The sequence below is a fragment of the Lissotriton vulgaris genome, chromosome 6, assembly GCF_964263255.1.
Source record: "Lissotriton vulgaris chromosome 6, aLisVul1.2, whole genome shotgun sequence".
NCBI lineage: Eukaryota > Metazoa > Chordata > Amphibia > Caudata > Salamandridae > Lissotriton > Lissotriton vulgaris.
Window position 1 is genome coordinate 699549366 of NC_141694.1, and position 14162 is coordinate 699563527.

At 39.9% G+C, this 14162-nt stretch overlaps 1 protein-coding gene across 2 annotated transcripts in view; it reads right to left on the reverse strand.

The window, feature by feature from the left end:
* The window catches only part of ARMC2 (armadillo repeat containing 2), a 553174-nt gene that overhangs the window by 419718 nt on the left and 119294 nt on the right, over positions 1-14162 (reverse strand). For both annotated transcript variants that reach the window (XM_086926679.1, XM_086926680.1), the window contains exon 5: positions 7877-7979. In XM_086926679.1, the coding sequence (XP_086782805.1) occupies positions 7877-7979 (103 nt within the window). The remainder of the gene's footprint in view (positions 1-7876; positions 7980-14162) is intronic.

The following is a 14162-nucleotide window of genomic DNA, read 5'->3' on the forward strand; positions in this document are numbered from 1 at the left end:
TTGATGATGAAATTTGTACAGATCATGACTGCCTTGATGTGACTGAACTATGCACATAAACCGAGACCAGATATCGTAGATGAGCCATTGACTGACCCTGATGAAATATTCTTTGTTGATGGTTCATGCGTAAGAGACGATATCGGTCAGCTGAGAGCAGCATATGCAGTTTGTACCATCACCAGAGTGGTGGAAGCCGCCTGCATGGAAGGAGTACATTCCGCTCAGGTAGCTGAAATTATTGCTTTGACCCGTGCTTGTTTGGCAGGTAACAAAATTCGAGTCACCATATACACCGATAGCCAGTATGGTTTCGGGGTAGTTCACGACTACGGGCAGTTGTGGTCTCAAAGAGGTTACATGACCTCCTCGGGTTCTCCTATTGGGAATGGAGAATTCGTGAGATTATTGTTAGAAGCATTACAAGGTCCAGAAGCTATAGCGGTTGTTAAATGCGCCGCGCACACAAAGAATACAGATTTTGTGTCACAAGGAAACCGATACGCAGACGAAGTTGCACGTTACTGTGCGGAACAGGGGTATTCTCACACCAATGCAGAAGTGGGGGGAATACAGGAAAGAACTGAGTTGACTATGTTGTTAGACACTGTAGATACGTGGGACGAATTGAAGTGTGTCCAGGAAAATGCACCAGATTTTGAGAAAAAGGCATGGGAAACAGCTGGTTGTACCAAAAGTGAGATGAATTTTTGGATTTCTGCAGATGGGAGAGCAGTTTTACCAAACGAACTTGTTAGTCCAATGGCAAGGAGATTGCATGGACCAGCACACATAGGTAGAGATGCTATGGTGAGAGTATTCAGACAAACGTGGTACAATCCGAAGTTTAGAGTAGCGGCAGAAGCAGTATGTCAGCGTTGTACTATCTGTCAGCAACTGAACGTAGGAAAAAGAACACCAGTCACATTGAGTCACATAGGGAGGTCTGGGGGGCCTTTCAATAGAATGCAGCTGGATTTTATTGAAATGCCTAAGTGCAATCGACTCAGATACGTCTTAGTGATTGTCTGTATATTTTCCAGATGGGTTGAAGCTTACCCTACACGTAGGTGCGATACACTTACAGTAGCAAAATTGTTGCTTAGAGAGTTGATACCGAGGTTTGGGGTGCCATCCTCTTTGGAATCGGACAGAGGAACTCATTTCAACAGCGAAATAGTGAAGATGCTATGTTCAGCCTTAAGTATCGACCAAAAGCTCCACTGTAGTTATCGACCAGAAGCTTCGGGGATTGTAGAACAAATCAACAGCACAATAAAATCGAGACTCGCCAAAGTTTGTTCATCGACATCCCTGAGTTGGCCTGATGCACTTCCATTGGTCCTTATGAGCATACGTAGCACACCCGATAGAAGGACAGGTCTCTCTCCACACGAGGTGCTAATGGGAAGAGCTATGAGATTGCCATCGGTTCCGACTGCAGCATTGTTGAACATCACAGACGATTTGATCTTGGACTACTGCAAGGGACTATCTGATGCCATTCATTCTGTGTCCCTCCAGGTCCAGGCTGCAGAGGTTCCATCAGCTCAAGACTTGTGCCATGACCTGTGTCCTGGGGACTGGGTCCTGGTGAAGAAGCATGTCAGGAAGAACCGTCTAGACGTGCGCTGGCGTGGACCATTCCAAGTCATACTAGTTACGAACACTGCAGTAAAGTGTGGAGGCTTGCCCAACTGGATACACGCCTCACACACCCGAAGAGTTCCAGCACCTCTGGAAGAAACAGCTCCTCTCTCAGATGAAAATCCAGCGGAAAGCGGAGAAGCCACAGAGAGGGAAAGTCAAGCTGTAGAGGTGATCGAAGAGGCTGAGCCTGTGTTGGAACAGGCTGACGACGGTCAGGACACCAGTGAGACCGAAGTTGCCTCAGAAGAAGAAAACAGCTGGGAGTTCGAGTCAGACACCGAACAAGCTGTAAGTGATCAAGAGATGAGCCCAAGAACAAGGAGCAGGAGGACAAGGAATGGAGAAGCTAGTTGGCCGGAATGAAGGAGAAGGTCAACCTTGAGAGCAAATCCAGAGAGCACCCTTGTCCCGATCTCTGAAGATTCAGATCTAGACGAAGGAACTACGGATTCAGGCTCTGAGAGTCCGAGAAGATCAAGAAGGGTACGTGTGCCCTGCAGAAGGTACGCTACCCCTGAATGGACTTATCTAGCAGATGTCTTGGGGACAGAGATCTGGGAGAGTGAGAGAAGTGCAAGTGATCAATCTCGATCCAATTGTGGCAGTGGAGATATGGATGTTGACGCCTGGAATCGAGACTGAGGGGTTACTGACTTTCACACTTCCCGTTCCCCTTTACCTAAGTCGGATCAAAGATCTAGTGCTGAATCGATTAGAGTTTCCGATTTTTGGTCATCAAATACCAGCACAAGAAGAAAAAGTCATTCGTTTAGAACTATTGGAATATGTCATTAGAGCTGCAGGTACAAGAATCATTGTAGATGCATAAAGACTTTTAAGCTATAAAGAAGAAGATAACCTAGCGCCGAGTGGAAAGAAGAATAAAATTAGGGATTACATTTAGAGGACGGAGAAGGGTTAGGGTTGTCTATTGCTGAAGATAAAAAGACGTTGTTGTGAAAAGAGACTTTTTGTTGCTTAAGAGTGTTTTACAGACTGAGAAAGCAAATAAAGCAAGTAAAGATCTGAAAAAGAAAACTTTTCCTCGAAAAAGAAAGAGCTACGCTGTTCTGATAACATGGAGAATGGCAACCCAAACCGAAAAGCCAAATGTATAATAGGTACACTAATAGCAGTAGTAATTTTTCTCATTATTACAGTAGTTACCATATCATACATAGTAGGACATACAAGCGTAAAGGAGACAACAGATGTAAAGCCTGTAACGACTTTGAAAATTGCTCTTGTTGGGAAGAAGGAGGAGAGCAATGTAATCCGCGAAAAGGCGTTACTGGCAGATGAAGCTCGTAGGTTACACGTAGACGAGTCACGGGGAAATTTTAGATCAAATGCATATGCCAAGCTATTATATGAGTATATTGATGCCATGGAGGCCAAAGATTGTTATGTTTGCATGCAATTGCCGGCTTCCGTAGATGAAGGCATCAGATATCATCATCTCCCACTGACATATGGGATAACATGTAGTTTATTGCTTAGTATATTTTATGGTAGAGAAGGGTTTGAGTACTACTTTTCAAATTATGATTCGGTACTGCCTGAAGTCCCGAATTATAAACAAATGAATAAGTGGGACTATCACAAAAAGGAAGATAGATTAGCAAAATTCTTTCTTCCTTGGGATACATTAGACACTTCATATGCACGCAGAAATAATTTGACTTGCAAAGTGTCAGAAATTGAGAAGAAATTCATTGGACAAGTAGATGACCGGTACAGGAGGCAGAAGATTCTAAAAATGTCAGGACAGTGGAAAACTGATTGGACCGAAGAGGAAAAAGCACACAAAAGGAAGGGTAGCAATGGTCCAATAGCTTTGGATAGAACGCAGAAAGGAAAGTTATGTTTAACTCGAAGCAAGACATATTATGAGAGTGTATTTGTAGGTGAAGTTAATTGCGAACATGCTTTTCGGTTAGAGTATTATACGAAAGATTTCATGAAAGGGATGCAAGCGATTCCTAATGTATATTTTGTATGTGGAAGAAATGCCTATGTAAAACTGCCTGACAATTGGTATGGTTCGTGTTATTTGGCAATTGTCTTCCCAAAAATATATCATGCAAAGGATTTAGAGATCATAGAAGGAAAGGCTTTGAAAAGAGCGAAAAGGGAAGTAGGAGATGCTGAAGTAGTTGGAGACATATTTGGAGCAATGTTGCCTCTTTTAGGTTTAATACTTAATGATGTTAAGATCAGGAGACTAGCTACAGTTGTGGATAGATTGTCTGCTAGTACTGCAAGGTCATTGATGCTAGTAGAAGGAGAGATGCAGTCGATTAGGGCAATGGTTCTTCAAAACCGTCTTGCTTTAGATGTTCTGCTAGCGAAAGAGGGCGGAGTTTGCAAGGCTTTGAAGGTCCAGGAATGTTGTACTTACATTCCAGACAATTCAAAACCACTTGAGAAAGTCATACGGAACATTACAGAGATACATAGAGAAATCGAAGATTTAACAAAAGTAAATGTTTGGGAGAAAGTAGGTCATGGAATGGGAAAGGTTGGAAATTGGTTTGCCAATCTTGGTAAAAGCGTTATTTGGTATATATTGAAACCTGTTTTAATAATATTAATTTGCATAATCACATTGTTGGGTTTAGTGAGACTGTACAAATGGTATAGGTCAAACCGGTTACAAAGGTCCATGAGAGAGCAAGAAAGGAGATTAGCTGCTTTACAAGATCAACAGTATAAAAGTTTAAGAGCTCTCGAAACGATAAAAAGGGGGAACCTTGTAACTAGTTCTGTGTAAAGTGTCATTCAAATTGAAATTTGTGATGACCCCTAGAGGTCATCAAAGGGGGGAACTGAGAGAGCGCAATTTGAATGAAACACATGTCCGTACCATATTTACAAGCATATCGCACAAAGTTAGAAGTTGTAACGTGAAATAGCACTTGTAGCGTAGAAGTTAGCCGATGTAACTTACGTAATAAGAAATGTATCTGTATTCACTTTAGAATATGCATTAGAAAGACCGTATATATATATAGTGGTCTAATATAGAAATGTGTAAATGTTTAAAGAACAGTAGAACGTGCTAAATTGAAAATACGTATGTAATCATTAGACGGAGAAAGCGGTGAAATGTAAAGCAAAGAAATGTGCAGACTATATAGCACTGTGTAAGAAACGAGAGTATAACGTTGTATTTTATGTAACATGAATTTGCTTAAAATCAATGATTTGCTAATTCGATTATATATATATATATATATATATATATATATATATATATGTGTGTTAAAAGTCATACCGTGTAGAAGAGTTTGTAGGAATTTTAGAATAGTGTGGTCATATGTGATTTTAACCTAACGGACCAAGGGTTCGCAAGAGTGTAGTCCGCTGCATGTAATTTAGTGGGCTCACAGGAATAGGGGATAGCTTTGATCTGTACGTGCGAGACAAGAGTCAAAGGTCTTGTTAAATTTAAAGTGACATTGCTGGACGAAGTTTATGGCTTAAGTGAGATAAGGGACGCTTGGAATTTGGGGTCTTGTTTCTAAATGTCTATTCACAGGACCGAACGAGGTTATAATCACAACGGTAATGAATAGAGTTTTGTTGAGGTGATAGACTTTCCTCTGAAAGTGTCAACTGGAATGTCATGAGGTTACCAGCAAGATGACGAAGATGGCGCCTAAGAAGCAAGGTCAACTTAACGGACGACGCGAAGAGATGAAGCTATGGAAAACCCAGAATGAGATCATGTGAAATGTGTACGTGGTGGGCGTCGAAGGGGCGTTCCACCCATACTGTGATTTGTATTTAGGGACAGCACCCCGGGGAGAAGTTAGCGCAGATGGCCTGAGGAGTCAGAAAGAAAGAGCAGAGCGCAAGAGAGCAGTAGGCCGAGGACCCTTAGAGAGCTTATGGGTAGGCAGAAAGGGTACTGCTTCTCGACATAGAATTCCATCAGAGACTAAGGAAGTTTGAACTTCTTTGGAAGTCAAACTGCTGACACCTTTTTAGGTAAAGAACTTGCAGAGTAAGGATGTCACTTAGCATAGAGTAGGGACAGATTTAACTTGTTTTTCCTTTTTAGATGACGCAACAGATCCACTTTGTGTCTATGCTATTCAATTTGCTAATTCTGGAATTGGTTTTGATTGTATTCTTTTGTAGACTAAGATTCTTTAGGGAATTTATGTTCCTTTTAGTTCCTGTATACTTGTTGAATCTTATCTTGAGAGGATTGTATATGCAATTAACTCTGATTTTATATTAAACTTTTAAACTTTACCAGTCGTAAGTGGTTCTTCAGAGTTGCGTCAGTCTATGGGGTTGATTTAACTCATGTGGGTTTGCCTTTTACTCAATGACAGTCAATAATCGATCCAAAATTGGATGAATGAGATAGGTATCTAAGTAATCAGAAAAGGTATCAAAATCTCATTCCCCGCATTAGTCAGCATCAAGTGGAACAGGAATTCAGAGTCTGTGTAAGTATCTGCATTAGGAGGCATTGGAGATGGGGTTCTCTTTCTTCTACACTAAGGCAGAAGAGGGTCAAGTGTTTGATGATTAATGGGACTGATAGGGAACCAAATCAGGCTACACCATGTGGAGGTTCTGGTTGTATTGTTGGAAGCACTGGAACAGCAACAGAAACCAATGCAGGTTGAGCAGCAGCCATGTTATGTTATGTTATGTTAGGTTAGTTTGTATAGTGCATGGCTATCCCAGCAATGGGGCGTCCCAGCGCTGCGGACGAACATAACAGATCAATTGTATGAAAAGAGAGAGTTGTGAAAGTGAAAGTTCTCATGTATGCAGACACCGACCTCTGCCTCAGAATGGCTAAATTCCATGAAGCAGGGTTACGTGAAATGTACATCAGTTAGAAAGCATCAGCACTAGGTCATCTCAGAGTTTTTGAATAGGAAAGAAGCCCGGACGATGATGGCTCCCTTGATGCTGAATAGTGCTTTTGCTTGAAAATCAACATCCTGACTGATGCTGTACCTTTTTGTGATGGCGAGCATGCTGGTACCGTGATTGACCTCAATAAAGAGTAGAGTCGTCAGATCATGAATAGGATCTACCACAGTGAGAGTTCTGATGGGTTGAGAACTGAGACACAGTGGAAGGAACCCATCCCTAGCTCTATCAAGCCAATTCTTCACCTTGTTGTTTCTCAGGTCTTTGGTATCGTTCAGTTTCATTTTCGAAAAAGATTTTGACAAAATTAGCAGTCCTCCACTGAGAGTGAAGATGGACTACAAATCACATATACTGTGTCAATTACTTGCACCTTTCTCCCTCCTATAAGGGGCTTTTCACAAACAATGAAGGTATGATGAAAGCGGAGTGAAAAGACCCAGCCAATATTACTGAAATTAATCATGAAACAAGGTAGGGAATACTCACAGATGTTAAACATGCTGAGAGAATCCAAAAAAGCTTTGGTAATAGGGAATAATCCTCTAAAAAAATATGCCAAAAACTCTGTCAGTGTTGTGAGAACCTTCTCCCACGAGCCAGAAAAAGAAATGAGGCTGTGGAGCACTTGCCAGTAAAGAGCATGATGTGATATGGTAGCTGCAGGCTCCTAAAAACAAGCGTTTTTTGTTTTTCTACATCTTTATGGATGATGCCTCTCTAGTTGCCTTTTCCTTTAATTTGTGCTTGCATTTTCCTTTTTCGCTAGTCAGATAGGTTAGGATTTGTACAGCACTGTTTCCTTATTTGTGTTTAATTGGACATCATTTTGGAAAAGAAAATATTTAAAATTCAAAAGAATCTATCTTTAATATGCTGCAATATGTGTATCTGCATTTAAAAAAAAGACATAGTTCCATCATATAAAGAAATTATTGATATGTTTTAAAGTATTCTGGGACCCCCACATGCAAGTGCAAATATTGTAGTTGTATGACCATCAATGAAGATCTTACAACATAGAACGTTAGAAAAATAAAGAGTATTCTTGTGTCCCGCCTTGTCTGTAAGTGTAAAGTATTATAAAAGACAAGTATAAAACATGCCTACATCAGAAGGTTAGTTGTTTGCGTTTATCTATGGAGATTATAGCCAACATCCGTCAGTTTGCAGAGATATTTTCAACAATTTACAAAGTCACACTTAACGGATGCCACTGTGCTTTACTTATGAGCTAGGATTAAATATTTTTAAGCTCTTGATAAAAGGTCCTGAAATTGCTTACTTACATTTGTCTTTGTCAAACAACTCAAGATTTCCATACCTGCACTCTGTTTGTACCTTCTCTTCCTTGAAGCTGAGGCCCCTACTTGGACCGGAGGAAGCACAACTAGTTAGCGGCTCCTCTAAACTGGATTGTTTCTTTGCTGTAAAAGTAAAGTAGAGGATTACCTTATGACAGCCTATCAACAGCGACATGTGTGCTCCATGTTTACTGATCATTTGAAAGCCATGGCTCAGCATGGACGAAACACACCGACTTATAGACAGTCTGTCTAATATCATATTGACAGAGCAGCTGGCACTTTGTATGGGCATTTTGTTTATATACCCACATTATACACCCATCTTTGCTCAATTTAGATTTCTGTATTCAGTTTACTACCCTACATCTAAAAGCTTTTTTATAGTATAACAATTTAAAAACACAATCAATAATCAAAATGTTGCTTTTAAAGGATAGAGTCGCAGGCTAAATGCAATCACTATAGACAACGCAATACTTTTAAAATCCACGTAGATGTTCCAATGGCAATTGAATGAACAATCAAAATAATGTGGTGCAATTGCACATGTGCAGGTAACATAGGTCCCAAAGTGGTAGTTTATCAATGGAAGGAAGATAAACTGCAGTAGGCATAGGGCAGAGTGTGATAAATAACAAACTACCACCTTTACTTTTTATTGAATTATGGGCATCAAAAATGAAGTAAGCATTGGGAGATAAAACTGCTAGAATCCTATCTGTAAGAATGGCACTAGATATATACCTGTGCTTGGAAGGGCTCAACATCATTCCTGCATATCCTACATATAGGAAAACTCACACTGGTCAGGTTAGGAGTCTTATAAGCAGAAACACAGGCCAGGTGCTCAAGATACACTCAGCTGGGCAACATGTTCCATGTGTTGAGGGCATGTAGGACAGCACAGTTTCTTTTAGAAGGATGCATTGTACCACATCAAGTCTATAAATCAATATCCAACTTCTGAGGGAGCCTCTGGTTGTCCTTCTGTGAACTCCCATTCCTGGTGACGCATGTGACCTCTTCACTGGATTTTGTCACTCAGCTGCTTCTAGCTGCCCATATCACACAATTCCAAAATCTGAAATTCCCTCACAAGCCATCAAGTACAGTTTAAAGTGGCAGTATTTGGCAGCTATTGGCTATGGGAAAGTTCCCGGTCAAAATGCTGTCTAAATTTCTACTCCAAAGAACAGCAGCAATTTCTGAAGGAAACTGCTATATTATGCTACACGTTTTCTCAAAGTGCTTGAGTTAAAATATAAATGACTAGAACGGATTTATACCTGTACAATTTGGTGCTTATATGCGTTGAACACTTTTTCAGTCTTGAAAAACACTACTGACACAAATTTATGTTAACCCTCGCCACCAATAGAAAACGCCACATTTGTCAACCCTCACACACCAACACATTTCACTACTACGAAATCGGACCATTGTGGCAAATACTCATTGATATGTTATTCAATAAAGATCAGATACTTATGAGTGCTGGACTTTGCTGCAAAATATGAACATGCTTAACTAAGAGATAGGTAGAAGCAGATTTTCAGTATTAATGAAACAAACTTGAGCTTTAAGAAACTTCACTTTCAAAATGGCTTTAATAAATTCTATACCAACAAAAAATCTTTTGACATTACAGAAAAATGGTTAAAAAAAACCCTGGGCATACCAAAGTACTTCTGCTTCTGTTAGGTTCAGCTACGTTTTAAACAAAATAAACTGACAGACAGGACAGAGTGCTCAAGTAACTTTCAAATCATACAGCTTAAAACCTCCCACTGTAGGACAATTGAAATGTTGATGGCTAACCTTAGTAACTCAGGACCTGCAGACAGGGTACTTCATCACAAACACAACAGAGTACCCCGTCCGCTAAACTTTTGGTCCACTTGGCTCTTTTAGAGAGAGGCAGACCAAAAGTATTCTGTTGGCAGCGACACTGGCAGCACTGTCAAAATAATACTTTGGCCCCACAGAATAGGAGCTGACAGAGGAAGGATACCACCCACCATATTCAGGATGAATGGTGTAAAGTATTTTCTTCCTTCCATCATCACCAGGAAAAACCTTGTGGTAACATACAAGAAAAAAAACAAATAATGGCCCCCACATCCCAGTTGAAAACTCCCAGTGTGTGCCGGGCATTAGTTTTTTGTTTTTCAATTCCCATTTTGGGAGTTTGTTAAAAATAGTACAACTTATGAAAAGTTTGACTGCTGACTGTCCTGTTTGATAGTACCATGGTTTCCTGCATTGAAAGGAACAGTCATGACAACTGTTCCCAGCAATGTAGACAGCTGTCCACAGTACCGGCAGCCAACTCTAAAACTGGAGGGCAGCGGTGCCTCAGGATAAGAGAGGTACATTCCTCCACCATCCTGATGAAGCAAACTCCATCTGCCAAACTCTAAATCGGGCCCTTAGAAAAAAAACGATAAACTTGCCAAATCTCTACAGACTTCCAAATTAAAATGAAGGCATATCTAAGAAAGAATTTTTGAAGTTGAGTAGCTTATTACTTTTGTCGAGCCAGGTTAAGGCCCCGATTTATATCTTGCGGCTAAGCATACTCCGTTGCGGGGGATTACTCCTATGACTTTATCACTGTTTATTTGGTCATTAGGAAATAATTTTGCTGTGTGTGACTCCCATAGATGGATTGAGTGCACATACTCGCTCTTCGATATCGTCTCATGTAAATTATTCCATTAAAGATATGCTTGTGTGGTCTATGCTTTTTCCCTCATTGACAATGTTCATGATGGCAACAATTGACAGTTACTTATTCTTCTACCTACAAACTGTGACCACTCAATAAAGAATGTTTACAAAATGTATTAAAAAAGCATACTCCATCGCAACAGCAATGCGGTATGCTTACTGCCAAGATAATGGTTTGCTCGCATGATTTAGATGCAGGCTGACCATAGGTTTGGCTACGGCGGTGATCACACCGTCATCGCCATAGACAAACCTCTCGGACGGCCAGACAGAATAAGGGCTGTTGGAGAAATGGCTATGTGTCTATCCACCCAATTAGGATAAGCGGACATATTAGCATTATTTTACTATCTGTCACCGCCAGGCAGACCTTGGCAGTAACTGACAGTAAAAAGAATGCACCCCCTCACCATGGGCGATAACTCATGAGGTAGGCTTTTTCTTTTTCATTTTCAAAAAGAAAATCCCATTTCAGGGACTCGTTTTTGAAAATTAAAAAGAACATTTTTGTGCAGCGCTCAGTCATGTAGCCGGAGCCCTGCAACAAACAGCATTGACAGGAACCGCCATGACTGAGGTTTATGTCAATGCTTTATAAATGACCGCTAGTTTGGCACTCATTTATTAGTTTGGTGGGCGGTCTCTCCACCAAGGGGATGGAAAAATCTATTCCGCCCCCACTGGTGGAACAACAGGCCATCCGATGAAATATAAATTAGGCCATATATCATCATGGGTGATTTTAATCTATGGGGAGAGAGAGAGGACTATAAGTATAGGTTAAACAAGTCATTGTTATAAAATTTTGAAGCTTTAGTTTTTACAAAAGCAGATCATCAAACTACCCATTCAAAAGCCAACTGTCTTTTGGCTTTCAAAGTATCCAAGAAAGAAAAGTAGAACAGCTACACTATAGTATATAGAAAAAACTAACTGAAGATAATATACATCCAACATGTCTAAGTTAGATGTTATGACTCTGAATTCCAAGATTACAGCTTGTAGACTCAAGACTAAAATATATCAAAGTATTTCACTCCCTTAAAATGTAGAAAAAATACAAATATCATGTCATTACGAAACTGGCTCAAACGGTGAACATAAGCAAGGATAAATAGACATGTGGCATTAATAGGGACACGTGTGTTGTGTTCACCAAAATTAAAACGAAAGCCAAAATTGAAGGGAGCTAGGAGAGGCTGCAATCTGGAGTTAAACAAGTACTTTCTTCACTCTTGCATCCCTGACTTTTAACAATCAAGAGTATCAATTTCTTCCTCCATAAGTGCAACATTGCTCGAGCGACAGCAATAAGGTAGCTCCCTGCTTGAGCACGATTGGGTAACATGAAGGTAGGGGGGTAGTCATAATACCTAATCACTGTGGAAACATTCAATTGCTTGTGATACAGAAACAATACTAAGGAGCAAGTCTGTAGTCCCTCTACTATTATAACAAACATGTTTAACTCTAAATGAACACCTGTGATTGGATTGATGATTCTAAACACCCATTGTTATTTTGCTACATAACTATCTAGATGCTAATGTTTACCTTAATACGAAGGCAAAACACATCTTTGCCAGAAAGTATGCAGATACATTTAAGTAGAGGTCATTTAAATTATACTTAGTAGGGTCAGACTTCACTCTACATATATTACATGAGTCTTACACAATATGCAACTCTCCTGTTGCAAGGTAATGAAGGGCCTCTAACATTTATATCAGACCCAGAGTCTAAAGTGGAATGTATTTGCATTTTGTAGTTGACTGTTCTTACTTATAGTATTATTATCAATATTGTGTTGCTGTATTTCTCAGATAGTATGCTGTCCTTGAATTGTATGGTAAAACGTTGGTGCCACTCTCAGTTGTAAACTGTTTCCCCACGTGTAAATCAAAGATAGAGCTATGTATAAGACTGTGAGCTGGATTTGAATTATACTGCATTATCGTATATTATATTAAATTATCTTCCAATGTGGTATATGCCTTTAGCTGTAAACGTATATTAAGGTGTTTATCCCTTTAAAGAACGCCAAATTATACTTGAATGGAAATTTGTGCGCTGACCCTTTTCTATAATTGTAAATTATTTTACAAATTGAACCATCAATGCTATCACCAGATCCCACCACCTAGCATATCTAACAAAACAAAAGCGATCATATTAGACTTGAGGATGTAGGTAATAATACCTATGGGCTATGACCTCCCCTCAGCCATCCTCGCTCTGCAACTTATTCAAGCATACTCTCAAAAACCACAACCAGAGTTCTTGCAGCCCCTCTGAGACTCTGAAAAGCAAAACGTATGATAACTTTTGACTGGGTAGGATTAAAACTAATCTTTTATAACAAAAGACACATTCTATTTTAAAACTCTAAATTCTCTTATTAAAAAAAACTGATCACTATGGGATACCAAAACTAAAGAGTTGTTCATTCCCCTTTTTAAAAATGGGAAGGCTAAGATCCAATCCTTGGACATAAACTTCCACATACTTGCTACAATGTGTTATGCCTTTAAGATACTTAAACCCTCAACCTCCATGAAAGGGGGCACAAACAATCTACAGTAATTAATTAAAAAACAGAGACATATTGCATTGCCTCCCTGCATGAATCCTTCCCCCCAAGAGAGATCCTTCTGAATAAACTAAAAAGGGCACGACCCTTGCAGATGTGGAGGATCAGCAGAAGCCTGACCTTGTCCCGGAAGCTCTCGGGACAGATTTGAGATTGTGGGAAGCCAAGAAAAAAGGGCAGGATTTCAAAAAGCATGTTGTTTCCTGGGGTGAACACATCCTTCTGGCCTCTTGCCAGGCTGTGAGTTGTGCATAACTGCAGAACTCACTTTTTTTGCACAACTTACCACAGCTTGTGAGGATCTAGATTTAATGACAGAGAATAAAGAAGCCTTGGATGGTGATCCAAATTGAGCCTGCACCTGTGATGACTGAGCTATACAGAAAAACAAAACTCCCCTGCCTCTATTTTTACTCCCATATATGGCCAAAAATTACTGAGAGCTGCCATAAAGTGTTTGCAGTTTTAATCTTTGTTACAGACCATAAGCAGTTGTTGTGTATTAATATGTTGCACTATGTGCTCACCCCTTTCCCTAACCCCTAGTTGATACTGGACTCCAGTTTCTTGATAAGCATGAATGGAAAAAGTAGCCTAATAGTGATGTTATAAGAACATTTCATATCTAGTTGAAACAAGTTTTGGTGTGTCGTCTGAGGTGTTAGCATTGTATAGTTATAATTAAAGCCTCAGACTCGTGTACCTTTGTGATATTTGCCAACTAAAAAATAACCACACACAATTAAACCACATCTTGCACAAATAGGTTCAACTTAAAGCATCACTCACAACATGACAAACTCTCAAACAAGTAAATTAGTGGAAGACAATACATTCCATCAAAGCTAAGAACAACAGTTACTGCTCCACCAAAAAAGTGCAAATGAAAATCTCTGTCTAAAAGTAATGGCTTTAAATGGGGATTACAAGTGGGAGTAGTTGTTTCTTTATGTTTGGAAGATGAGAGTACAAAGAATGACTAT